General features: G+C 50.2%; 1 protein-coding gene across 1 annotated transcript; it reads left to right on the forward strand.

Annotated features, from left to right (window-relative positions):
* The first annotated feature begins 14,972 nt into the window (after window positions 1-14,972).
* Dusp4 (dual specificity phosphatase 4) lies at window positions 14,973-27,979 on the forward strand. Its single transcript, XM_036166862.1, has 4 exons — window positions 14,973-15,812; window positions 23,922-24,067; window positions 25,084-25,303; window positions 26,401-27,979. Exons 1-4 carry the CDS (start codon window positions 15,377-15,379, stop codon window positions 26,790-26,792), a joined length of 1,194 nt encoding a protein of 397 aa, XP_036022755.1. The 5' UTR covers window positions 14,973-15,376; the 3' UTR covers window positions 26,793-27,979.
* Window positions 27,980-27,995: the final 16 nt, after the last annotated feature.

A 27,995-nucleotide genomic window follows, 5' to 3' on the forward strand; every position in this document is an offset into this window, starting at 1 on the left:
CCTTGAGCTAAAGGCTCTGTGTGCAGCTGCTTCTCAAGTCCTCCAAGTGGATGCTCTTCACCCTCCAACAATTAGTAATCAGCAACTGCAACTCAAGTCTCAGGTTGCTCAGCCCAGACCTATGGGAACAACTTTGAATTCTTCCCTTCTCTCGCACCCTACCCGATGTTGTGTTTTGTTACACCTTCCATTGTGTCTACAGAACGTGGCCACTTCTCACTGCGCTGGCCAGCCTCCTCACTGAACAATGTTGATGGGTTTCTATATAATCTACTCATCTTGATTCTTGTCCCACGACACTCAATTCACATCTTGACAGCCTGATTGACTTTGGGAGAAAATGCACCAAGTCCTATCTCTCCTCTCTGTAAAACCCTCCAATCATCCCCGTCTCATAAAGTCCATAAAAGCTGGCTCCATTGCCTCTCTGGCACCATATATGACTCCTGTCTCCCCCAAGCTCTGACTGGACTCCGGCCATGCCAGCCTCCTCTTGGTTTCCTCAGCCAGGCCAGGCAAACTCCTGCAGCCCTGACTATGGCTCGGTGCTCTCCAGACCTACCAGCCTCCCATTCCTCCACAGCCTGCAAGTCTTGCCAAGTGTGCTCTCCCCAGTCATGGGTTACAGTACTTCACACCTTCCTTTAAATGCCAGCAGCAGCATTTGTGGGGGTACTCTGTGTGTACCTATTCCTTTAAACTATAATTTTTAGAGATGGTCAGCCAATATGCAGTCGGGAATGTGCAGCCAGCTGGCATTCTACCAGAAGAGCCATCCACCCTCCAGAGGCTGCAGATCTGAAATTCTGCCATTCACGTCTTAGGCAACAACTGACACTCTGCTAATTAACATGCTAAATTAATGAAATCTGCCTGTATTAGTAAAACCAGCAACGTGTAAATGGAAGGGCAGAAAGTTGGCTCAAATAGATGGCTGCAATAATTTAGGGACCCATCCCAGTCTTACATAAGCAAAGTCGAAGAGTTCAGTGATGCTTATAAACTGTACCTATCATGGGAGAATTGATTCCTTGTATATTTTGTGCCCCACTGTTGATTTGGAAGAGTTTGAGACTACATGGTTCCTGAAGGATATGGCATTTCAAAAACCTAGGAAGGTTACCTGGGATTCAGAACAGGCTGTGCAATTTGGGAGCTGGATTTCTAATAATTATTTGGTTTAAAACAACAACAACAACGTCTGCAGCATGCAGCTTGGCATGCACGTAGAGTATTCCCTGACAGTGACATTGTGGGGGAGTGGCTCTTTACTTCAGTGACTTCAGACTCCTTAGAGACTTCTGTTATTTATCAAAAATAGAATGTCACAATTAGGGCTCAGTGGATAGAGTGCTTGCTGTGTGTAAGTAGAGGGCCTGAGTTCAAATCCCAGAATGCACATAAAGCTGGGTCCGGGTAGCAACGATCTGTAACCTATTACAAGATTGAGAGGTGGAGACAGGAGGATCTCTGGAAGCTCATGGGCCAGTTAGTCAAGTGTTCACTTTGGTAAGTAACAAGAGAACCCATCTGAAACAGGGCAGAAAGCAAGGACCACTATGTCATGTATACACACACACACACACACACACACACACACACACACACACACACTTAACAAATTAAAGGTTAAAAGTATGCATATCCAAACTGGTTTAGGTCAAGTTTACAAGTCTTTCCCATCCCTATTCTTGCTTAATTTTTCTCTATAATCTACTAATACTTAACATGCCATACGAACTGCTTTTTTGGTTATTTACTCTCTCTCTAGCTATGGATGACATTCGCTTCATGTATGTTTGCATTAATGAATAAAAGAAGCCAGAGGAGAGGCTTCAAGAAATAAAATGCTGAAGAAGTTCAGAAGAAAACAGGATGACCTTTGACTGGACTATGGAAAAAAATCAATCAATCAATCAAACAAACAAAGAGAAAAACCACAGAATCTGATCAGTTTGTACAACAAAGATAATCAGTAGAGCCTAAAGTTATGGACATGCATGTATCACTTTAAGAAGTGACTTTAAGAAGAGTCAGCAAATCTTCTTGACCCTTGATGGAGAGGGGAAGGATCTCATACAGCACAGGGAAGTCTCTACATTTCCAGTTAATTAAAAAGTGAAGTTGTGGTGGTGGTGCAAGCCTTTAATCTCAGCAGTCAGGAGGCAGAGGCAGGAGGATTTCTGTGTGTTCAAGGCCAGCTTGGTCTACAGAGTGAGTTCTGGGAAGTCAGGGCTACACAGAGAAACCCTATCTCTAAAAACCAAACCAACCAACCAACCAACCAAACGAACAAACAAACAAAAAGAAATTGTACCTGGGAGGAGTTGAGAGTCTGATTTTGCATCCCTAGACTTGGAACAGTTCTCTAACAGAGCTGGGCTTTCTATCAGGCAGGTTCAAGAGTGGGCTGGGGGGAATTCGGAGGGCAAATTGGTATGTGAGCACTCCAAGCTGGGCAAGCTCTTTCTTAAAGTATCTCAAGAGATTCAGGAGAAGGGCATTTTGGGCAGAGTGAACTGTGTGAACCAAAGCATTCAGGAAAGAAAATAAAGAAGACATTCAAGAAGACTCATGATTCAAGGGAGTAAAGCAAAGGGTGATTCCAGGCCAGGAGTGAGAGATGTCAGGAAGGCAGGGATCCAAACGGTAGACCCTAGGGATGCCTTAGCTACAGAGACATAAAACACTCGGGCGTTTAACAAGAACACTAGCCCAGAATTGTAAGAGTAGGAGAGGAAACCCAGTGAGGAGGCTGGTGACTCTCAGATGCAACCTTAGACTTTGAGACAGTGAGGCACGCAAGACAGTTGCTACGGTGGTGGTCAAGAAGAAGGCGGGAGAGACAAAGTTGACTCTGGGAAAGACCACAGTCTGAAGTCCCCCTACCACGAGGCTGTGGGTTCAACCCTGAAGCTTCGTGGCAGCGAATCAGTGGCCAATGAGCATTCATTCAGTTGGGGTTAGCTAGCCACTGAGTGGAAGTTGGGGAGAGGGTAGACAGGAAATGCAAATCTTAGTGGCTGGGGGACAGAAGAACCAGTTTATCATGTCCTGGGGTGACTCAGAGCAACACTATGGAGGTTCAGGGACGGAGGGTCCAGACAGATGAAGCAGGCCCCGTGTAGGAGGTAGGAGTTCAAGATGTCACCTCCTTCCTGCCTCTCCCCAACTTTCCTCCAGGGAAAGCCTTGGCCACTGAACTCAGCCAAGAGAATAAGATTTGGGGAGCAGGCACCCAGAGCCAGGAGGTACTGGGGCAGAAATAAGTCTTATTATGATGGAAGCCAGTCCAGGCCTTTGGACAGACCCAGGATGAGGCATCAAAGAAATCTTAGGGCCTCCAAGCTGATCGGGAGGGGCTTCCACCAGGCTCAAAGCTTGGCTAATTGAACAACATGTCTTCACGCATAACCCAGAGGAAACAGGCAAAGCCCACTTCTAGCTCAACAATCCTTTTCTCAGACTCCAGCAAAGCTTCAGGGAGAGATTTATGTGTAGAGAATCCCATCACTGGGGCAGGGGAGGTGGGTCACTGAGTCAGAGTGCTCGCTTTACAAGCATGAAGACTGAGTTGGAATCCCCAGCGTCAGTGCAAAAGCTGGGCACTGGTGCATATGTCTGTAGCATTGGGGGACAGAACCAGGCCGATCCAGAGAGCTCTGGCTCCAGCCACAAAGCTCTCTGACAAGCTTCTGCTTCATGGGAGACCCTGTCTCAAGGTAGTAAGGCAGACAGTAATAGGGAAGACACTTCAAGTCTTGCTTTGGCCTCCTGCATATGGACATATGGGGATGGGCATCTTTGCACATGCTTATGCACGCACACACACAAACACATGCTTACAACTTTTAATTAATTAGTTTTTATAATCTAGTTGTTTTCATTTTATGTGCATTGACGCTTTGCCTGCATGTATATCACCCTCTGTGTGAGGGCGTCTGAACCCCTAGAATCGGTGTTGCAGACAGTTGTGAGCTCCCATATGGATGCTGGGAATTGACCCCAGGTCCTCTGGAAGAGCAGCCGGTGCTCTTAATCACTGAACCAGGTCTGTAGTCTCAACTTTTAATATTGGAAAAAAAAGGAGCCCAACCACCGCCTCAGTTTTAAAGACTTCAGCACAGAGTGGTTTGCTTATTTGACCCATTTCCTGTTGTACTGGGGAAAGAGAGAGGTGTGTGGCTGGTGCTTTTGAGTACACAATACCCAGATAACTCAACCACAGCTGTCCTTGTGTCAAACGGCTTTGTTTTCTGTCACTTTTCCCTCTTTTGGCACTTTCTGGAGAAGATAGGAACCAGCTCTGCAAGGGCAGGAAAAGGTGAGCCCAGGAGATGGAGTGTCCTGCCACTGACAGGCCAGTTTGCCCCATATACCATCAGAACAAAATGTTCCTTGGGCTGTCTTTCCCCTAAGGGACCTGTCTACTCCTTCACCACTGGAGAATGCTACTCACCAGAGGCCCTGAAACCATAGGGCCCCAATCTGAGGGTCAGTGAGGCATGGAGAGGCATGAGAGTGTTGCTTTGGCTTCAGATCAGGAAGCCCATCCCCATCCTCAGGGACATCCTCCACTGATGCCTAAGGGAGCCAGAGAGGGAAGTGCTCCCAGCTCAGCTCATCTGGTACTCCCTCCGACTCCCTGGCTCTCTCAGCTGCTCTTAGCAATTGCTTCAGAATCTTGACAAAGGAAGAGGTCACCTTCCTCAGCCTGGGGACCTGTTAATCACTGGAGTCTGACCATCAATGCTAGTAGCATTAGCTTTGGCCTCAATCCAAGGCTGGGGTGTTCCCATTTCAGCCATTGTAGCCACATTGGTATCTTTGCCCAACCTCTACCCATGCATCCTGAGATGATGCAGGCTCCCGGGCTTTGTTCTTTCCTCAGCCCAGATGAGAAGTTGCCTCGGTTGTTCTTATGGGAGCCAGGGAGAATTGAAGGCCCACAGAGCCTGGACTCTTCCCTGGAGAGCTAGAGATGCCCTGGGGTGGCCATAATCCACTGACCCAGCAGATATGATCTCAGTTTCCCAGAAATAAATGCATCTGTCTTGGTATGTCTTCTCAAAGTCCCAGTATGTCAGAATGTGACATGTTAAATGTGAGTGTGTTAAATGAGGTCATTAGAGTGGGTCCTGATCCCATATGCCTAACATCCTAATAAATCGAGATTATGACAAGAAACGGGAGTGACCACAGGAAGGCACTGGGTAAAGCTGGTGACCGGTCCTGTTGTGATCTTGAATTCTAGCTTGCTTGACGTGGGAGCACATCACTTTTGATTGTGGCTGCACTTTGGAACAGCAGTCCAAAGCAGACTCATATAAGCTCCCCTTCACTGCTTGTTCTGTTTCTGCCCTGTGCAGGGTGTCTGTGTGCATGGAGTTACCTTCCAAACCGAACCCACCCGGAGTGGTGAGAGGGGACACTGGCAAATGGCAGGTGTCCATAAACCCCTAACTGCTATTATCCCTTTTATACAGCTCAGCATGTGGCATGTTCCTTTCAACTGCCTTTCCATTTTAATTCTCTTGACAGTAATTACCCTCATAACTGGTCTCAGAACAAGGACTGAAGGAGGAAACCAAGGCCAGCGATTTAGACAGACACTGATCTTTGCGACTGCAGGTGCCAATGACCTTGATAGCATGGCTAGGTGGCATGCCAGGCACTTCTTCCTGTGGGCTAATCATAATCACAGAGAAGTTTGAGTATCTGCTCCCTAATCCTTGAATCCTGTCCATCCATCAGTCATCAGCCAGTGATTGCTGATGACCCTCCATGTTACTGCTGGCTGAAAATACATTGGCAAGTGAGAGATCAGCCTGAGGGTAGGAGGAAATCGGTCCCTGAGTTCTGTGAGCATTTAATTTGAGCACATCCTGTCATGAGTGAAGAGTTAACGCCCACAGAAAGGGTGAAGAAGAAAGTCCCTTTGAATTGTAAGGGGTGGGGAAGGAACCCGGGAGTTTTACAAGAAAGGATCCATGGCCAGAGAGGAAGGTTACAAAGAATGTTTCATGAAGAAAAAGTGGCCCTGTGGCATGGTGTGTTCTCTGTATGCACAGGACTGGAGTTCCTCAGCACACAAAAGAAGGGGGCTGGAGACAGGAGGGAAAAAGGAGGAAGAAGAGGAGGAAGAGGAGGAGGAAGAAGAAGAAATCTACACACAAATTGCTTGTTTATTAACACAAAATCCTGGGATAACCACAGGACTGCCCTGTAGGGAAGGTCAGCCTGTCTCTAACACCCTTTGTTATTTTTCAGTCAGTTGTAAAGAGGGCATAGGAAGGGTCTCTCTCTCTCTCTCTCTCTCTCTCTCTCTCTCTCTCTCTCTCTCTCACACACACACACACACACACACACACACACACACACACACACTCACCATTATTTTTAGCATTCTGCAGTTTGGTATTTTTTAAGACATGACAAATGCCAGGACATCCTGATCAGTTTAGAATCTCTCTGCTTTGTCTGCACCCCAGGATGTGGAGACACTGCAAAAGGCACACAGCTTAATCTTCTTCCACCTTAAACTGACAGGAAAGTTATATTTTTGCCTTCAAATACCCATAAAAATAATTGCTCTAGAATTGCCTATACTGATATATTTGTAAAACATTTCACATTATATCCGCATACATGAATATTCGTCTTTAGTCACATGTATAAAGGGGAGGGATCGCTACCTGATCTTATATTCAGGGAGAGAATAGTGTTCTAACCACACTTCATTATAAGGGGGGAAATAGCCCCTTTCAAAGAACAGGAGGAGGGGGATGGGAGGGAGTGTTATGTCTCAGGCCAGGAAGGGGACCCTTTGATCAAACTCAGGTCTACAGGCCTGTACAAGCACCCTTACCCAGTGTACTAACTTGCTGACCCCTGAGTCATGTTTATTTTTTCAAATTAAAAAGAAAACCAACTTATTTATAAAGTGTGTGTGTGTGTGTGTGTGTGTGTGTGTGTGTGTGTGAATGTAAGTTACAGGAGCCTGTGGAGTACCGAAGAGGGTGTCTAATCCTCTGGAGCTGGAGTTACAGGCAGTTATGAGCTGCCTGATGTGGGTGCTGGGAACCAAACTTGTCCCCTGCAAGAGTAGTGTGAGCTCTTCAGCGCAGGGCCATCTCTCCAGCCCCTGGGTCACGTTTTAAGGTAAAAGCCAGATTATACAGAAGACGAGATCCTCTGGAGGAAAAAGAAAGCTCTGTGGAGGAGCTGTGATGTTCAGGGTGCCGAAGTCAGCCTTGGTGGGAGTGCTGGGGGGTGCCAGAGCAAGAGGGGGCCCTAGAGGGTCAGCTAAGACCGCTGTGGCAGTAGGAAGCTTGTGGGGGTGGGGGGTCCTTTTGTATCTCCCCTCCTGTCTCCCTGCTCCAGCCTCCAGGCTGTTCATGATTTGACTTCAGAAACCCGGTAACTGAAAAGGAATGTGCTAATGAGTCTCTACAGTCGTGGTTTTCAACCTGTGGGTTGAGACTCCTCTTGGGGGGGTTCGAATGACCCTTTTGCAGGGGTCACCTAAGACCATCGGAAAACACAGATACTTACATTATGATTCATAATGGTAGAAAAATTACAGTCAAGAAGTAGCAATGAAAATCATCTTATGGTTAAGGGTCACCACCGCATGAAGAACTTTATGAAAATGGTCGCAATGTTTGGAAGGTTGAGGACCGCTACCAAGGGACTTGAGAAAGAGTTCATTCAAGGTTGCTATTTTTCACTAGAAACGCTTCCTTCTCAACCTCTCATCCTTTTGCAATCTCTGACTAGAGGATGATGGTATTTGTGAAGGGCTATGTGGTATTTGAAAGCCACCACTAAGCTGGTAGGACCTGCTTATCATCTCCGGCGCTAACCCCTCTTCTGCACTGCCCCATGCTCCTCAAAAAGTGATGTACCCACAGTGAGCACCCACTGATCACCGGGTAAATAAAAAGCTCTCCACAAGGCCAAGATATGCCAGCAGAGAGTAGCCAAAACACCCAAGTGGCAGGGCACGCATCCTGTGCACCGATTGGGCAGCCAGTGGGTTGTGTCCAGGACCTTTGGTAGAACTGTCCTGTGGACATCCCAGATAATACAGTATGGGCCTGGGGAGCAAACAAGCCATGGCAGAGGCCTTTTCTAGCTTGCGTTTTCTGCTTCACCATTGATGAAATAATGCCCTACAGTTGCATATTTTCTCAAAGACCTGCTGGCGATGGAAGGCAGGGTCTTCTGTATGCTGGGGTCAGCATGGCATGCTGAGCTCCACCCAGGCTTTCTGATGAACTTGACTTCAGCTTTCTTTGTTGTTTTCAATAAAAGAAGACTTAGAAAATACATCTTACTATTGTTAGATTTCAAACTGGAGACAATGGCTGAGGTGGCTATTGGATGTATCAAAGTGGACACTGGCCTCCAGGTTCTCCCTGAGTCCCCAGGTCCTACCTGATACAGGGCCCTCCTGACTGGCAGGCATATCCCACTTCTCTCTGCCCTAAACTTCTCCAGCCCGGTGAGCTGGGCTGCTCTACCCTATAGAATCCAACCACTTTAGTTGCCTGATCTTTTTTGTACCTTTGGGCCTCCTGGCTGTTGTGCCTGGTCCCTCTCTCCCCTCTTTTATTCTCTCCCCTTCCCGCTCAGGGCTCAGGGTCATGAGCACTCTGGACTCTCCCAGATGTCCCTGCCTCTGGCTATGCTCTCCCACTTATCTATAATAAACCGTCCGCTCCATCACACCTAGGAGCAGCCATGTTCCTTTCCTATTATTTCCTTTTTGTTTTCATTCAAATATGATTTTATGTTTACTTCCTGGCAAGAACTTAAGAATTTTCAGACTTTTTAAAAAGAAATTTGAGACACTGTGTAACTGTGTAACCCTGGCTAGCCTGGAACTTGCTGTGTCATCAGGCTAGCCCCAAACTCAGTGAGATTCACCTGTGTCTGCTTCCTGGGTATTGGGATTAAAGTTGTATACCAACCACCACACTAGAGCTTAGTAGGACATTTATTTATTTACTTACTTACTTATTTATTTATTACTTATTTTTAAAGATTTATTATGTATACAGTGTTCTGCCTGCATTTATTTATTTATTTATTTATTTATTTATTTATTTTTAGAGATTTATTATGTATACAGTGTTCTGCCTGCAGGCCAGAAGAGAGTGCCAGATCTCATTACAGATGGATGGGAATTGAACTCAGGACCTCAGGAAGAATAGCCAGTGCTCTTAACCACTGAGCCATCTCTTTGCTTTTTTAGGATCCTTTTTTATAAGAATTTCACAAGGCTAAAAGAAATCCTGATCACAACACTTCAGTGTCTGCCTTGAAGCAGAGGAGCCTTGCCAAATCGTTGGCAGAATAATTTAGACATTTTTTGGTTATCTTAGAAAAAAACGTTAATAACAGTTGCATCAATCTCTTGGGTTTTATAGCAACCAAGGCAGTCAATGGGAGGACTTTATTGATACAGTCATGACAGTCAGAGTGTGGCTCAGGCCTAGGTCATCTGCACCAGGCCAGCACGTGGTCCGTGGGTAGGTTTTCACATAGCTTTTGCCTCATCTTGCTTCCCTCGTAGTTTCAGACAATTGCTTGTCTATTTTTAGCAGGCGGAATCCACTGGGGGAAGAGAGACACTAACAAATAAAAGGAACCAAATGGAAGACACAAGGGCAGAGTGAATGATGTCAGAGGTGAGATAACGGGTGTTATTTTTATTTTTTGTAGTCTCCTGAGAGAAGTCAAGGGCAACCTTCCAGGGGCAGCATTGAAATGGCCAGCGATAGCTTATTCATGGCATCCCCTGTCTTCCATTTCCCTAGCCTGGCCATGGAGTTAAATTCCTTTCCCTCTGACCCTCTCTGGCATTTTATCTGCTCTTCTGTAAGGACATTTATTGGTTGCTGCTGTGCAGTGGCACATACTGGCAGTCATACTGGTTTGACCTACTAGATCGAAGGCTCAGGAGGCATCGTTAGGGGTTGGGGCACATTTACTTCTCATGCTGAGTTCAGCATGCTTGTTGAGTGAACGGACAGAAGAAGAAGAGACTATGTATGGCTAGAAATGACAGCTGAGAAGAGGCTGAGTCCACATCTACTTGTTTCCCAAACCTGGTTCCCCCACCCCCCTTGAGGCATGATCTATGTAGGCTAGGCACCCCGCAACTCTGCAATCCTTGTGCCTCCTGTGTTCTAAGATGGGTCATACACTACCACACCTGGCAACCCAAACCAAAACACTGCCCCCGAAATTTCATTAGAATGTTTGAGACATAAATGCTTGTCTCAGATAAAGAAAACCTACAAGCTTTGTTCCTAAAGGGGTGACAGGAGCTAGAGAGTAGGCTTGGCTTTGTGGAGGGTGACATGGGAAGAAAGGGTGGTGAGGAGTGAGTTTGGAATTGGTAAAAGTTCACCTGCTCAGAATCAGATGATACGAGGCTGGAAACATACAGAATCATGTAGGCAGGAAACTCCTGTACAAGCTTCATTTTCAGGGTGAAGACATTTTGGCTAAGGGAGAGAGAATCTTGCCCAAGGCCACTAAAGCTAAATATGGGAGCTTTGATGCGGTAATTATCAAATCAAATAGTAAGCGAGGCAATGCACTAGAAATGCGCCACAATGCACCTCCCTGGAAACCTAGCATTTTAAACCATTAGTAGGTGATACAATGCACCCACAGAAAATAAAAGAGGGTGATAAACTCACCTGATAAAAGTTAGCACAAAAAAGACCGCTCAGAGGGACGTGGTGGCCTATGTCTGTAATCCCAGAACTACAGGAATGGAGGCCATGTTTGTGGAGTCTTTAGGCTCACGGGATGGATGGACTCTGGCAGTCCCTACAAGCTAGGCTCAGCTACCCCATTCCCAGTATACCAACAGAGACAGGTAGTAGGGAAGAGCGAGGATAGATTTATCCACTGTGGCCCCATTGGGAAGAACAAATAGAGAGACCCAGTACCACCCAGTCTGTCTTCCAGGCACTAACAGACATTTAAATAGAGAGCAAGGGGGTATGCATAATTCATAGTCCTGATCAAGCTTGGTCTCTATCGTGGTCTTGGCTGCAAGTCTGTCCTAAAAAGTGGTCTGGTAAACTGTGGAACCTCTTCCTCACAGTCAATTTCTTTTCCCAGCACTAGGTCGTGAGCTTTTTACTCCCATCAGCAAGAGATTCCTAGGGACATTTTAGTTCTTTGGAATCCATTATTTCAATAGTCTTATAGCCCGGCCATGGGATTAAGAGTTCAAGGTTAGCCTCGGCTACAAGGCAAGTTTCAGGCCAGCCTGGATTCCATGAAACCCTATCTCATAAACAAAGCCCCAGTTCTGTTTAGGTCCTGCTTTTGAATTCTTTTGTTGATTTCTAGGTGTTGAAGGTTCCCAAGGCCTTTGAACTCTGGCTTGAGGGTCAGAGGTGAGCAGAAAGGAAAGGTACGGATTTCAATTCTGTGCTTGTCGGTGTTGTCTAAGGACACATTATGGAGCCGCTCTCCTGCTTGGAGCATGACTTGGCCTCTAGTTCTTGCCAGAATTTTACTATCAGAGCCCACATAGGTTCAGGTAAAAAGGATACTTACTTCCTGTGTAGTTCAGAGTAATGAACAAGGCCCAGGAAGCCGGGGAATCCACTCAGTTATCCGTTGCCATCTTGATTATTTATTTATTTATTTATTTAGGTAAGTTTTATTCAGTTACTTTGGGACAGGGCTGTGAGTCAGAGGTTGGCATCAAAACCAGAATAGAAGCCACAGCCTTCTCTGGGGATTCTACTCCCGGCGTTCAATCCCCAGATCACAAAACTTTCTAATTGGCAAGAAAGGTTCTTCTTAAACAAGCGCAGGGATTTGTTGGCACCGCCTGACACTCACTAAAAAGGTCGGTCAAAGGACTGACTGATGAAAGAGAAGTTGGATTCACGTGTCAAAGTGAAATTTTAAAAGCATTTCCACCCGGAGGTTTACTGCTGGATGTAAATTGGGCAATCCCACCCCAATCCCTGCAGATATTCCTAAACCAATTAACTCTGAAAGGACATTCAAGTGGTCTTTCCCCCCAAATGCCTTTGTTTTCTGAAAGATTTTATTGACAAGCTGACTCACGAAGTTCCTGTGTAAACTGACTGTTTCTCACCCCTCAGCCTGCAGGCCAATGGAAGGCCAGTTTTATATCTTCTCTATAGCCGGTATTGGGTAGACCTCGCCTTGTATTCACCTAACAGTGGACCAAATGGCTCACACGCTTCCATTAAGAAAATTATCTAGGGTACTCACACAGTATCCGGGTAAACACAACGCTGCCATTTAGAGCTCATTTGCTGACATTCACACTGCTGAAGGCAATTCCTGAGCTAGGGGAAAGGGATTTCGTTGTTTTTATTTAACAACAAAAGCCTCTCTTAGTTTAAATGTACTGAGTCCGAAGAGGCTGTCCCCCCCCCCCCCTCCAGAAACAGGCGCGCAGGCGCCGGCACGCACACGTGGACACACACACTCACACGCGCCTGCCTACACCCCCTGCGTGTGACTCGCCTACGCGATTTATGGGCTTCTCCGGCACGGATTACTGTCAGGTGCAGAAAGCAGCCCTTTGTCTGGTGGGCATCTCCCCCCCCTCCCAACCCGGATTTGACTGTTATTTACGGGCCACGTGAGCACTGGGCCCCGGCCTGGCCGGCGGGGGGAGGGAGCCTTCCCTAGAGCAGGGGAGACAAAGGCTAGCCCAGCGTGGCCAGCGTCACCTGGGGTCAAACCCCCCACCCTCACCCCACTCCTGTAACTCGGGTGGACTCGGCCCAGACCTGGCTCGGACTGTGACTCCTTGGAGAAAGGTTGTGTCAAAGCCTTTGTAAAGCAGTCTGTGTTTCCTTGCTCCAGTAGCTGGGACCTGCTCCCAGCTGGGATTTGTAAACTGCGGGGAGCCACCCCCCACAAGCGCGAATCTGGCCCTGGCTGTCGAGGTACCAGGGATGCCTAGCAAAGGGCCACCCAACGGTGGGCTAGCAAGAGGGGAAGCATGAGATGTCCTCCCAGCCCCACTCCCCACCCCCGCGCAGCAAGAGAAACAGGACCCAGCCCCACTTTGCCCTCCTCACTGGTGCAGCGCGCCCTTGCTGCCCTCCCAGCCAGAGTGACCGGTGTCCTAGACCCTGCCCCAGGCAGCTTGCGTCAGTCTGCTGTTGCGGCTCCTTCCGGAGCCCGGATTAGTGTGTGATCACGCACTCCAGGCGCCAAAATTTAAGGCGCGATGGGGGTCACCACTCAAAACGTCAACAACAAATTAATCCATATGTAATAATTTATCTTTTAAACTGACCAAAAAAAAAAAAACCCAAACAAAAAAAAAAAAAACACGAACAAAATTAAAAATTTAAGGCAGGAGGAACAACATTGCAGTGCCATTTTGGAACCCGAGGCAAAATGGGAAGATCTCCATGGATGATCAGCGCCCCACACAGCCCACTGGACCCAGATCGGGGTGTTAGGGACTTCAGAGCGCAGGAGGAATGGAGAGCAGGTAGAAGAAGACCTTGGAAATGGGTGATGCGGGCTGGAGGTGAGCTCGGGAGAGCCGCTCGGCAGGGAACAAGGCAGAGGGCCAGGAGAAGAGGGCTGAACTGGGCAGGAAGGAGCCTGGGGGTTCGGCGGCCCTCTTCCACCCGCGACCTGAAATGGAATACTCGACCTCGCCGCCACCAAGGCCGCGAGCGAACCCCGTAATTCCCTCGTTCGGTGATTAATTCTTGCTAACAAGATTTGGCAAGATCTCCGCAGAATAATTTTTGGCTTCTGGAAGGTCCCCACCGCGTGCGCGCACAACCTCCCCTCTTGCCAAAAGCAAGCCCTTGGGAAATTAAATGCCTCTGGCAAAGTAAAATCGGGGTGCGGGTACTACGTGACCTGGAAAGAGGGATGGAGAAACTCCAATTGCCTCCCGAGCTTACTAAATTTGCTCAAAAGGTCAGTCTTCGTATGGACACTTTTTAGTATCTTCCTTAAGCACCAAATGTGGACCCTAATAGTCATTTCCTGAGAGGACAATTCGCGTGTGACTAAGAGGGAGGTGAAGATCCTCCCCCCCCCCCCAGCGGAAAACGTCGGTGTATTCTCCTCTTCCCAACCATAGCTAAATAAACATGTTATAGGAAGCTTGGGCCGGAGTGCGGCCCAGTTCTCCAGCACAGGCACACCATTCGGCTAATTAACGCCCCCTCTGGGTTGTAAAGTAACGAACTCCACACTTCTCTTTTGTTACTGGCCTTTGGCGCTAGGGCCTTCCCTTTCATCTTCTAAGAAGTCGGGGTTTGCCCACGTTCCACGGGAAGCTATAAAGCTGCTATCATGGGTCAGGATGGAAATCGATCACGCTAATGTATATAAAACCAACGTCTGGGGGGTTGGAATAAAAAACAAAAAAACAAAAACAAAACAAAGCACAACGGGCAGGACCCGAAGAGCCAGTTTAGGTCCGACCAGAGGAGATCCCGAGCTCTGCGGAACGGGAACGGCAGCCGCAACGCGCAGGGGTCCACTGAGCTGCGGGAGCAAGAGCTAGAAGACTCGGCTGGCGAGGAGATTGCACAGGCCGAAGACCTCCAAGCCGAGAGCCCAGGCCTGGCTTAGGCCGGCGTCGCCACCCGCTACTATCTCTGCACGGACGCCGCGCTCCGGGGCTAAGGAAGGACAAGGAGACGCGCCGCAGCTCCATTCACAAAGTCCGGGAGCTGCCGGCTGGCTGGCGGGTCGGAGGCTGCCTTCTTTTTCTTCTAGGTCTCAGTTTTATGAATGGGCCTGGCAGCGAGCACCGAGCGCCCTGTTTACTCCTCTCTTTGTGACGTCGAGTTCCCGTGACTGGGTGCGAGGGGGCCGGCGCTCCATTCACGAGCGGGGGTGGGGGCGGGGCGGGGCGGGGAGCTCGCCCGGGGGGGCGGGGCCTGGAGAGGTAGTAATGACTCTTCCCTCCCCCGGGAGAGCCGGCGAGCATTAATAAATCTCTAAGCCGAGGAGGGAACTCTAGCTGGGGCAGTGCGCGCAGCTCCGGCAGGCTGTTGCGTGGAACGGCGGCGCCCGAGCCGGTGGCGGCAGGAGCAGCCCAGCTAGCAAAACACACTAGAGGCAACCAACCGAGGGGAGCCCTCTCTCCCGTAAACACACTCCCCTCCTCGGAAGGCTCGGACTGCTATGTAACGTCGAGGCTGCGGGAGGAGGAAGGAAGGCGTGTGGGGAGAAGAGGAGGCTGGGGCCAAGTTTGTGGCCACTTCGACAGGCGCCCTCTTAGACCCTCGCCTGCTCCTTCTTGTAGCCTCGTTGGCCTGGGTGCCCTTGGCTTTCCTTCTCCAGCTCCCCAGCTGCTGCTGTTCCCGGCGACATGGTGACGATGGAGGAACTGCGGGAGATGGACTGCAGCGTGCTCAAAAGGCTCATGAACCGAGATGAGAACGGCGGCGGCGGCGCGGGCGGCAGCGGCAGCCACGGCGCCCTGGGGCTGCTGAGCAGCGGCAAGTGCCTGCTGCTGGACTGCAGACCGTTTCTGGCTCACAGCGCGGGCTACATCCGAGGCTCGGTTAACGTGCGCTGCAATACCATCGTGAGGCGGAGGGCCAAGGGCTCCGTGAGCCTGGAGCAGATTCTGCCCGCCGAGGAAGAAGTGCGCGCCCGCCTGCGCTCTGGCCTCTACTCGGCCGTCATCGTCTACGACGAGCGCAGCCCGCGCGCCGAGAGCCTTCGCGAGGACAGCACCGTGTCGCTGGTCGTGCAGGCGCTGCGCCGTAACGCGGAGCGCACAGACATCTGTCTGCTTAAAGGTAAACGTGGGCGCCCGGGCGCGAGCTGATGGGTAGGTAGGTGTAAGGGACTTGGCCGCCTGCGCTCTGCTGGCCGTGGGAAGAAGTACCCGAGTGACTTGGGGCTGCGGGGAGTTCCCGTGCGTGGCAGTGTGCATGGTTTTGAGCCCAAGTCTGGGGTGGGGGGGGGCGTGCTGGCATGTTTCTCCAGTCACCTGCAACCCGCAGGCTTCCGAGAGTTACCGTATTTGTTGACAAGAGCGGTTCTGGCCTGGATGCTGGGCTGGCAGGGATTCCTCTGCTCAGCCCAGCTTCGAGTGCTGAGAACGCGCTCTTAAGTCGCACAGGGACAAGAGAGGCCTGTTGGTTCGGTGTGACCCCGAGAACCCTAGAGAGGAGTGAAGGAAGGTTAACGCCGAGGTGGGATCTGCCTCGAGAGTTCGTACACAATTCTGCCTTTGGGAAATGCAGGAAGGAGAATTGGGTTGCAGATCTGGGGAACGTTCTTATCTTGTGTCTCTCTGGCTGCCCCAATTCAGCTTTTCTGGAAGTCCGTCAAGTCCTCCTGCCCTGGGTTAAGACCTAGGCTCCTGGGGCAGGGAGGCTGGAGTGTTGTATCGGGGGACACCAGGCAGTAACGCGCCTCCTCTTGCTAATCCCGGCCGCGGAGAATTACCACCTTTTGTTCACACACCATTCTTGGCGGCGCGTGCCTGGTTGAAGCGAACCCTGGCCTCAATAGGCGGCCAGAGATTAGGTGGTTTGTCAAAATGAGAAGTCAGGACACCCCCCCCCCCAAAAAAAAAAGATGGCATACTGTCCCAAGTCGCTGGAGAAAGGGACCGGTGGCTCACCGCACCTGCTAGCCCGGCGTCTGTGCGGGCCTGGGGCTGCGGAACGGGCGGCGAGCGCGGGGGTCGGGCGCCCCCTGCCGCGCTGCGCCCCTACCTCCGGCCGCCGCATTCCGCGCATTCTTTCGCACGGGTCGGGTCTTCGCTTTTGAACCCGGGAGGTATTTCGGGTCCCCGCCTTCCGAGAGCCGCCCCCTTTCCCTGTCCTGGCTCTTCGTCCCCTCTTCTAGACTTTTCCTCTCGGGATCTGTCCACTGCCAGGAAGGGAGGCTGGGGGGAGAAAGCTTTTCGGAAGAGCACCGGGAAGCGGCTGGGGTGCGGGCGAGCGGGGCTGGCCCGGCGGAACAGCGGGGGGCTTTGTTCTCCGCAGTTGTTTCCTGACCATTTGACCCGTCAGCTGCTAGGGAAACGCTGCTGTTGACCTGAGGCTGAACTGCTAAGGCGAATTTGCTGACTTTTCTTTCTTTTTCCGCGAGGGCCGCCTTTTGCTCCTCCAGGCGAGTCCTGGTCTCTCTGCCTTCGCCCTAAAAGCGTTTTAGGAGAGACTGCCGGAAGGCTCGTCGCGGATCTCGCGGCCGCCCAGCGGTCCGAGCCGAGCCCCACGCGGTACCCGGAGCCCTGGGTCAGGCGCAGGTCCCGTGCCCTCCCTCTGCGGGGTCCTACTTGGACCCCAGGCTGCTCGTCTGTGCCATTGTTCCCGCCTGCTGGCTCTCACCGGATCGAGATCGCGAGGGTGGGAGAGGTGAAACTGTGTTGGGGTTGAAGGTACCCCGGGGGAGTCTAGGCTATCCTCGGTTCCTCAGCCCTTGGAGAGAGCTAGGGCGATGCCTTTCTACTCTGGCTTTGGAAGCATCTATGCCCCACGTGGAGTCAGGGATTGTTTTGTTTTTCTTCCTGGAAGAAATCCGGAGGGGACCGCCCTGGAGCGGCAGCTGTGGGCCTTCGCCCTGAGCCCTTTAAAGCTTCCTTCCGGGGCGCCGGCTCCGGGACCTGGCGCCTAAGGAAGGGAAGCATATTTTTAAGGTTAAATCTCATGGCTCGCGGCACTCTACCGGTCCTGATTCGGATCCGGAGACCTGGAGGCCAGACCAATTCTGAGAAACGCTTCAGGGCAAATACTGACGTAAGACCGGCAGGACAGGTGGCCTCTGGGCAAAATGACAGTCCCCTCCCTAATGGGTGGCCAGAAGCCTGGCCCACAGAAAGACATTTCCTTCAAGAGGGGCTTGTCTGATCTCTCTGCCTTCCCACCTCCTTTCCTTGTTGTCTGCCCTTGTGGGCAGGGAGGATCACCCCTTGCCCCTCCAAAGCCAAAGGCCACTTCCCAGGCCTCTGAGGTAGCGCCCCTCTGGCCCTGGCCACAGGCCTGGACTGCTTTGTTTTCATCTGTTTGGGAACAGCTGCTACCCCAACTTCACCACCATCCCTTGCTAAAAGTTCCACATGCTGCCCTTGGGAGCAAGAGCCTAAAATGAGAGAGTGGGGCTGGTGGTGGAGTATTTGTTGCCCCTTGCTCTGTAGAGGCAACAGAATATCTGTCTGCCAGCCTTAGTTTATGTGGCCGTGCATCCTGAGCCACAACCTAGTCCCTACTCCTCTCTGCCAGCTGTTGACCGGCCTTGGTAGAGAGGGCAGCAAGAAAATGACCGCTGTAGGAAGGGGCAAGGAGCAGTCATAGGAACTCACACGCACACGCGCGCGCGTGCACACACACAGACACACCACACGGGGGGGGGGGGGGGGGGGGGGGGGCCGTCGCTGCTTGGAAGATGAGTGAGGCTTTGGTGGGAGAGAATCATGGCTCAGAGACCTGATAGGAAGCTGGGTAGGTTTGTTCTTAAACTATCAAAGGGGTAATTGGGTTCATCTGGGCAATCAGGGCCTCCTTGTGCTGGTGGAGTGTGGGGGCAAACAGTGGGCAAGTGGGAGGGAGACATGATGGGTGCCTGCCATCCTTGGGGAGGCAAAACAACAGTTTCAGAAATGATGTCCTTCCTGGCCTAAGCCATCCATCAATTTGTCGTGGTCCACTCCCACCCCCCACCTCCCCCACCCCAGTTAGATGGCTTTAAAAGAAATCTCAATTTTCCTGTTTATTTTAGTCACTTAAAAGGATGATTGGCTACTTTTTGGCAGTACTTAACAGTGGCTTTTCACAAAGCATGGCTGCTTAAAAGCAGGAATTAAACTTCGTTGAAGTGTTGGTAGTCTTATACATTTGCTGCTATTGATCAAGGTTTGCTAAAAGTGGTTAACTAAAATCTTTTGTTTCCTTTTTGCTTATAAAAGTCATGGGGAGTACCTAAAAATCCTATAAGGCATTTTAGAGACAGTTTCTAAAACTTCTGTTTTTCAAATTTTTTTATCTCAGTATACCTCTTTCAGATTCTCCCCCTCCATAAATGTTTAGGTTGGAGTTTTAGAAAGCCTGGCTTTTAAAAGACAAAAGAAATGTCTTACCCTAATAGTAATAATTCTTTACTGCCAGTACCCTCAGTGACTTATTCATTCATCTCACACACACACACACACACACACACACACACACACACACACTGATTTTAGCCTGGTATGGTGAGTGCCTATGATTTCTGGAACCTGAGGCCGAGGCAACCAGATTACAAATTCTTGACCAGCCTGCTCCACACATGGGACAGATATTCTTCAAACAATTCCATCTTTCCTCTCCTCCAGAATTTTATCTTATGGCCTCAGTTCATATTCAAACCTCATTGCAGAATTATCCAGGGGCCGGTTTTGAGCAACTGGGATAGTCATCTAGACATTCTACTTTTCCCTCTTGGTTAAAACTCACCGGCTCTCAGGTCGTTGTTGTCTTGACCCTGACTTGAGCGGGGGAGGGAGGGGAGGGGGGTTGCCGATTATCCAGGACCTCTGCTGGTGCCCTGCTTCAGCTTTCCCAGTGTAGCTCAGGGGCTTGCCTACAGTTCCCAGAGGGAGAATGACTGGCCTTTTCTGTTTGTAAATATAGCAGCGTCCCAGAGAGGAAAAGATGGGAAGTGTTAGCGTTATAAAATTGATAGGGCTTACGCAAGAATTCCAAGCCTCAATGGCATTGGCTACACAGCACAAATGACTTCAGCTGAGCTGGATGTTTGCAGCCAACAAAAGTAACTAGAGACGGGCAGAGGTGTCCATGAGTTTCTCCTTGATTCTTTTGGTTTTTTTTCGAGACAGGGTTTCTCTGTGTAGTTTTGGTGCCTGTCCTGGATCTCACTCTGTAGCCCAGGCTGGCCTTGAACTCACAGAGATCCACCTGGCTCTGCCTCCTGAGTGCTGGGATTAAAGATGTGCACCACCATCGCCTGGCTCTCCTTGATTCTTAAGCTCATCAGAGCTTCTTATCTTGTAGGAAAAGGAGTCTAATTAAAGAGTCTAATTCCTTTAGACACTCAGAACCTGACAGAGAGAACATGACCGGAAGACAAGTCACTCTGTAACAGGCCAGCCAGCCTGCTGGACATAGCAGATAGTTGGGGGGACAGGGAAGGACTGCAGGGAAGAGCCATCTCCCAAGCGAGGCCTTAGGGGGTTCAGCCAGATGGCCTGGGAAGGACAGGCTCTCTGCATTGGGAACCACAAGGTCAGAAGCCCACGTCTGCAGGGATAGTCTGAAGACTTCTCAGTTAAACCGAGGTTCCCAAAGGCATATATGACCTTGAGACAACCTAGACTTCCTTTCTGGGCCAGAGCAAGACAGGGGCCTCAGGTGGGTAGTCCAAATATTGATTGACAGGATGATAGAAAAAAGTGGCAGCCTCATTAAGATCCACGGCCATAGTCAGCACCACAGCAGCTCCCCTCTAGGAACCCTATTATGGTGGTATTGCCAGCACCAGTCGGCTGGCCCTTTTAAAGCGCTTTCACGTGTATTAGCTCCATTACTGCAGAGCCTGGCAGCCAACTAGAGTGGAGACTTTATGGCTTCATGATTTATACTCTGAAATGGCTTGCTATGAGTGTAAGAGAATTAGGAGGCCATGGAGCTAACACCAGCAAGCCCTGTGGAGGCCATGCCTGATTCTCCAGTCCTGATTTACAGGTTGAAAGATAATAAGCAGGGGAGATAAGTTCTTTTTTTTTTTTTTTAAGACTTTTTTTGAGACAGGGTTTCTCTGTGGCTTTTGGAGGCCGTCCTGGAACTCGCTTTGTAGACCAGGCTCGAACTCACAGAGATCCATCTGCCTCTGTCTCCCGAGTGCTGGGATTAAAGGCGTGCACCACCACCGCCTGGCTGGGAGATAAGTTCTTTATTTGATTTTTTCCCCCCCTCAGTTCTAGGAACCAACCTGTTTTACATGTGCTTAGTAAGCACTCCGCCACTGAACTACACCCTCAGTCTTAGGAAATATACTCCTTAAATAAAGACCTTTAAGAAATCTGTGAGGCAATTACATTCAACAGGACACAGAAAAAACAGGTTGAAATCTCGTTGGCATACGTTATGAAATTTTATTCAGCAGATGCCCAATGCTTCAGAGATGGCCAGACTGACTAGGCTTCCACTTTCTTTGGATGTATGCAGGAGGTGTAGGGAAAGCCTGGCCCTTTTGTGTATGGTGGAGTCAGTTTTGGGTAACAGTGGTTCTTTACTACAAAGATAGTGGCCATATGGGACTTGTACAAAGATGGGGTTTCTCTAGGAGGGCCTGACGGGAAAATGTTTTCAGTCCGCTTTCCCTACACACTGTAAGAAATAACACTGCTCTAGGGATGGTGGCTCAGACATGTAATCCCAGCACTGCTTGGGGATTGGGAAGTCCGAGGCAGGAAGGTTGCCATGAGTTCGAGACCAGCCTGGGCTACAGAGTGGGACCCTGTCTCAATAAAACCAGAGCCATTAAATTTACATTGTGATCAAGAAGAGGGTTACATGTACCCCGGTGGACATTGCATAAATTGACACGCTTTAAAAATGCAACACATTCTGCTACTCAAGTTTGCTTCTTTGAAGAGTGGATCGTTTTCTCTAATGCTTACCGGAAACACCTGGGCCTTGTCTGGGCCAGGAGCAAAGGTGTCAGCACTAAGATCTCTTGTGTGTAGGTGAGAAGCCTTATAGCCCATCTGGGGTAGCCAGCAGAGTTCCCAAGGGAAAAAAGCCAGTGCAAAAGGGCAGCCAAGGCTCCTGATAAGTCTGGCATCAAAGATGGCCCCTGCCCTAAACCTTCCCAGGTGGCTTTCTTGTCTCTTCTGTGTGTAACCCTGCAGCTCTTCATGATCTCCACAGGGCCGCTTGGCACATAGGATGTGTTGTACCCCTTGTTTGGAGTATCCAGTTTATAGGAATTCAAGTGTCATCCAAAAGACTTAACAGGCATGGCCACAGGGAGGCAAGGACTTAATGGTTTCTTCCTCCTGGGAACCAGCAACTCACTTGACTTGCCCTTTTACACAGCCCTCACGCTGTCTTCAAACAGCCACAGCTCCCCAAAGCCAGCAGCTCCTCTCCCAAGGTGCCTCTGCCAGGCAGGCAAATCCATGTACCAAGAACTTCCTGCCGGGGTGAGATTAATAATCACTTCTTACTGTGGGGAGACCCGGACAGGTTAGAGGATATCCGGTAGCAGGGTGCACAGCAGATGTGACCTGTCTGCAGAGCCTGTGTCCTTTCTGGATCTTCAGGCTGGCCAGGCCCTGTACCCTTTCCATGATGGGGAGTGACATCTGGAGGGTCCTGCTATTGAGCCTTGGAATCGGGGTTCCAGTGGGCAGCCTGACCCTTTATTTTTAGGTGAGGCTGGATGAGCCTGCCTACTGGGTGGGAAGCCTTTTGCCAGGAACTATTGGTAACTTCACTCTTTTAAAAAATAATTTTTTTTGATTGCTTAAATGGATGTTAATAGACAAAGAGATCCTTAACTTGAAGTCTTACACAAATACACAGAGGGGCAAATGGCCTTTATTAATGGAGGTGTTTAGCCAGTCTTCATTCCCTAATGGGGGCCATGGCAGAGACCAAGGGCCTTTGGTGACAGACCTCAGATCCTCATCTCTACTCCTGGGTTACTTTAAGATAAAGGATTTCTGATGGGAGGGGAAGGGTGCCCTGCCTCTTGGGTGCTATGGCCACTGAGGCCACCAACACATTCTTAGCTGGCAGTAGCAAGTCTTGCAGGCTTCCCCTCTGCAGGCTGGTCACTGTGACTCAGCAGGAAGAACTCTGACCACAGAGAGATATCCTTTTATATCCGGAGGGAGTGAGCAGAGGGCAAGCCAAAGCCTCCGGTCAGAGAGGAAAAAAAATGGGTGCCCTGCTTCTGAAACCCTTGTGATGTGGCTGAGAGAGTTCTCCTTTCTCTCAGAAGCAGGAGGAAGCAGTTTTCTAGGGTTGGAATTTGGAGCCAAGCATTTGACTAACTGTGTCACATGTCAGCCCATGGGTAGTCATTGTCAACAGCTGGAGGACATAAAGCCAGAGGTGCCTTCCAGCAGGGCCAGGCACAGGGTAGGAGCTAACTTACAGTGTGTGACCACGTACCAGTTGTGTGTAGGCTGTATTGAAGTAGTAGTATAGTTTCTGGTCCTGGAGGTCACTAGAACATGAGAGCTGTACTTTGTTCTAATCTGTGCCTGCCCCAGGCTCTTGTGGGACAGCACCCGGCTGTCCCAGATAACTGGTGCCAACTTTTTGTTACAAAACCCTTCCTTCTGCAGAAGATGCGCCGATAAACTTTTCAGGGTTCATCCACACTCGGGGTCAGAAAAATCCTTTCTTGCCCCTAACCTGTGTAGCAGAGGGGGGTTTCCTTTTGTTTGTGGCTCAGCGCAGTTGGTATCAGCTCCGACTCTGAGGAGACTCAGAAGGGCTGGTGTCAAGTTATTTTTAGTCGACCCCCCCCCCCCCCGCGCGCGCTCCCGCCCCTATTCTTTCTCACATCAGAAAGGGCTGACGCTGGTGATACCAGAGGGGAATCCTCACCCAGGCAGGGCACCACTGGCTGTCCGCCTAAGTGTTCGTGGGTCCCTCCTGGTTGTACGTGGTACTCTAGAAAGTCCCTCTGGCATATCGTTGTACATCTTCCTTTGTGTATTTTTATCTCAAATTGAAGGCTCTGTCCATAAAGCATTAACGAAGCCCCCAGCATCATTCCATCCTCCATATTTATGGTCCTCTGACCAAACAAATCTGGGACGTTATCCCTAGACCCACAGCGCCACCTAGTGGCGTACATCGAGCCAACAGTTCTCCTTGTTCTTCCTCGCTTCCTACTGGCTCTGTGGCTCCACTAACCTGAACCACTTTTCTCCTTTAAAGGTGGCTACGAGAGGTTTTCTTCTGAGTACCCAGAATTCTGCTCCAAAACCAAGACCCTGGCAGCCATCCCACCACCTGTGCCCCCTAGTGCCACTGAGTCCTTGGACCTGGGCTGCAGCTCCTGTGGGACCCCACTACACGACCAGGTAGGTAGTGGTACCCCGGGCAGAGTTCAAGTCAGGCGGTGCAGGAGAACATGAAGGAACTTTCTGAGTTTCAAGCTTCAAACACAACTCCTTGATTTGAAGATAGCATGGTGAACCCCGAGTATCATGGTGGGATTCTAGGTCAGGTGTATTTATTGCTAGGAATTATTTCTCTCTCTTATTACCCCCACTTTAAAAAACAAAAAAACTTCCGGTTTAGCCTCTTTTGTTTTGTTTTAGTTTTGAGACGGGGTCTTTGTAGTCCTGGCTACCTTTGAAATTATTATTGTACCTCAGCTCCCTGGTACTGGGATTAGATGCATGTACCCAGCATGTCTGGCTTCTAGACCCCAGAGCAGAGTGATCTTGAGAATATCATTCTGGAAAGGATGAGGCCTTGGGATAATTGCTGGGTTCCCATGACAGCCAGGCTCTCCCTCATTTACCAGCAAGTTATAAAATACCAGTGGACTCAGAGTGCCAGCCATGCTCCTAAAAAAAAGTCAGCTCGAGTCACCACACTTCCTTCAAGCCCAAGCCCATCCACCCTTCAGTCCGATGGAGCCCACCATTTCTGCCCGTAAATCTTACCACGTGTTTAGGGCATCACACCTGCCATGATCTCTACCTTTACCTGAGACATCTTGTCTCTGATGTGCTAATTGTAGACACAGCAGCCCAAACAGATCCCTAAGCCCCATGACACAATGGCTCGATGATCTGTTATCAGGGTAAACTCCCAGTGTGGTTGAGTGTGCCGCATGCACGCACGCATGGTCAATGTCCTGCCTGTCATGGGAAGCTGGGAGGTGCGGACTTGACCATACCTTGTCCACTGGAGTCCCACTGAACCCAGGCCTGGAAGGAAGAGCCCAGAAAAGCTCTACCTATCATAAGGTTTCTTCCCCAGGCCCCAGGAAGCCCCGTGGGTTGTCTGTTTCTAGAGTTCCAGTACGCCAGCCATCGTACTGGATGCTCATGGTTTACTGAGGTCTTTATGTTTCTCTCTGGTGCAGGGGGGTCCTGTGGAGATCCTCCCTTTCCTCTACCTCGGCAGTGCCTACCATGCTGCCCGCAGAGACATGCTCGACGCCCTGGGGATCACAGCCCTGCTCAATGTCTCCTCGGACTGTCCCAACCACTTCGAAGGACATTTCCAGTACAAGTGCATCCCTGTAGAAGATAACCACAAGGCTGATATCAGCTCCTGGTTCATGGAAGCCATCGAGTACATCGGTAGGCTGCCTGCCCACCCACCCTCGGGGTAGGGAGGGGGAACCCCAGCGAACGGCAGGTGGGGACTTCAGGTATTATGTGCAGGCTAGGGCACTCCCCTTGGTTTGCTGCCATTATGTGATACAAAGCAACTTAAGGGAGAAATTGACTCTGGCTTGCAGTTTAAGAAGGGGGTAGTCCATCCCAGGGGGACGACCTGGTGCCAGGAGAGTATGGAGTTGTCACATGACACCTGCAGTCAGGAAGCAGAGAGCATGGGAAGTAGGGCCAGGTTCTCAGACCTCAAGGCCCGCCCCTAGTTAGTGCAGTTCTTCAGCATGGCCACCACCCAGGAGGTTTCATGGCATAGCCACAGCGCTCAGTACATGAGCCTGTGGGGATCCCAGCCCAGTATATCAGCCTTCACTAGAAAGGCCCTGGGCCTGCCTACGGGGACTTGTGTGTGGTGGGAATTGGAAGCCGTTACCCATGCATGGCTCCACATGTGTGCAAAGTAAGACTTCTGTATGGAGAGGGAGACAGAAGGAGCTTTGAGTCACTGTTCTCTTTCATCGAACTGGCGCTGCCATGTGACTTTCCTGGTTTTCCAGACAGGGTTTCTCTGTCTGTCCTGGATCTCACTCTGTAGACCAGGCTGGCCTCGAACTCACAGAGATCCGCCTGCCTCTGCCTCCTGAGTGCTGGGATTAAAGGCGTGTGCCATTGGTGTGTGCTTTAAAAATACTTTTTATTGGCTGGGCGGTGGTGGCACGCCTTTAATCCCAGCACTCGGGAGGCAGACCCAGGCGGATCTCTGTGAGTTCCAGGCCAGCCTGGTCTACAGAGTGAGATCCAGGACAGCCACAAAGCTACACAGAGAGACCCAGTCTCCAAAAAACAAAAAAATCACTTTTTATTGTTGCTAAATCTAGAAAATACTATAGGATGGGTCCTCAGTCTAGCATAGCTGCCCCTTTCCCTAGGAGTTAGTTGCCCCTCATCCTTCGGTCCATCTTGTCTTCCCTACTCCCCTGTCTCCGCTTCTGCCACACGCGCTGCCGGCGGTGGTGCCTGAAGTCTGCCACGGGGCCCTAACTGTGCCACGCTCTCTGCCCCAGATGCCGTGAAGGACTGCCGAGGGCGAGTGCTGGTTCACTGCCAGGCGGGCATCTCCAGGTCAGCCACCATCTGCCTGGCCTACCTGATGATGAAGAAACGGGTGAGGCTGGAGGAAGCTTTCGAGTTCGTCAAGCAGCGCCGGAGCATCATCTCGCCCAACTTCAGCTTCATGGGGCAGCTGCTGCAGTTCGAATCTCAGGTGCTCACCACGTCGTCGTCGTGTGCGGCGGAGGCGGCTAGCCCTTCGGGGCCCCTGCGGGAGAGGGGCAAGGCCACCCCCACCCCCACGTCGCAGTTCGTCTTCAGCTTCCCAGTGTCTGTGGGTGTGCACTCGGCCTCCACTAGCCTGCCGTACTTGCACAGCCCCATCACCACGTCCCCCAGCTGTTAGGGCCAGTCTCGGGAACACTAAGTCGTCCAGGGTTGCCCCCTGCCCCCCCAGCCAGGGTTGTACAAGCCACACACCGTGGGCAGCAAGTAGGGACTGACCAGTGGGGGACCAGTCGGGGGTCCAAGTGACCACGCTCCGTCCTCATCCATTTCTCCTTGGCTAACTAACCACAGGGCCAGCTAGAATGGCAATAACGACTTCAACTACACCTTAAAAGCAAACAAACACAAACACTCCAACCTAGAGCAATAACGGCAGCGTCCGCGGCCAGGGAAGACTTGGTTTATGTGTCGGTTTTACTTTGCAGGTAGATATTTACCTCATTTTTTTTTTTTTTAAAACAGTAAGGCTTGAAGTTATGAAGCCCACAGATCCTGGCAAAATGTGCTCAACCAATTTTATTAAGTGGAGAGGGAAAGAGGAGGAAACAAGTTTTGCCGGAAGTGCCTGGCTGTGCGCTTGTTCTAATATTGTGTTCATAGGAATTTTGTGCTAGATACATCTAGGCCACAGTATTCACTTCTGATTAGTTGTCCCCCCTGAATATTTATGCTGAATGAGAACTTCTTTTAAGATGTGTGAGCAGGAGCCTGGTGATGTGGATTTGTAATGTATTTCTGTTGAGGTCACACAGTAGAGCACAGAAATGCACAGGCGTGGCTAGCAAGGAGGGAGTGAGTGGTGTCTGGGTTTCAGCATGGTCGCCATCCTGCATTATTGCCACCAAGAAGCAAGCAGGGTGATCTGCAAGGAAAAGGGTCTGTGGTTGGTCACTTTGACAGCTGCTTCCTGGGCACACTGACCCAGGCACGCAAGCTCTTCTCTCCAGTGACCCATTTGGTGGTGGCTAGAGCGTTTTCTTCCAATTTGCCTAGGATTTGGATATTGTCTGTGACAAATGCCATATTTTAAGAGGTGCTCCTGGAAAACTGGGTGCAATTCAGATTTTCCTACAGTGAGTCATTTGGCGAGGCCCCCATCAAAGCCAGCTCACTTAAGATGAACTAAAAAAATGAATTTGTAAAGTTGAAGTGTGCCATCCTCTCTCTCTTGGATAAATTGGAGTTTTCAGTTTTAGGCATTTACTTGAAATATGTCAAGAAGTTCTTGTTATTAAATCCCTGTTTGACAAGTGAATACTTACTTTCAAAAGCCCTCTTGAATAAAAAGGTACATGTTGGCCATGACTTGGGGCTCCTTAAG

The sequence above is a fragment of the Onychomys torridus genome, chromosome 17 (assembly GCF_903995425.1).
Source record: "Onychomys torridus chromosome 17, mOncTor1.1, whole genome shotgun sequence".
In the NCBI taxonomy this organism is placed as follows: domain Eukaryota; kingdom Metazoa; phylum Chordata; class Mammalia; order Rodentia; family Cricetidae; genus Onychomys; species Onychomys torridus.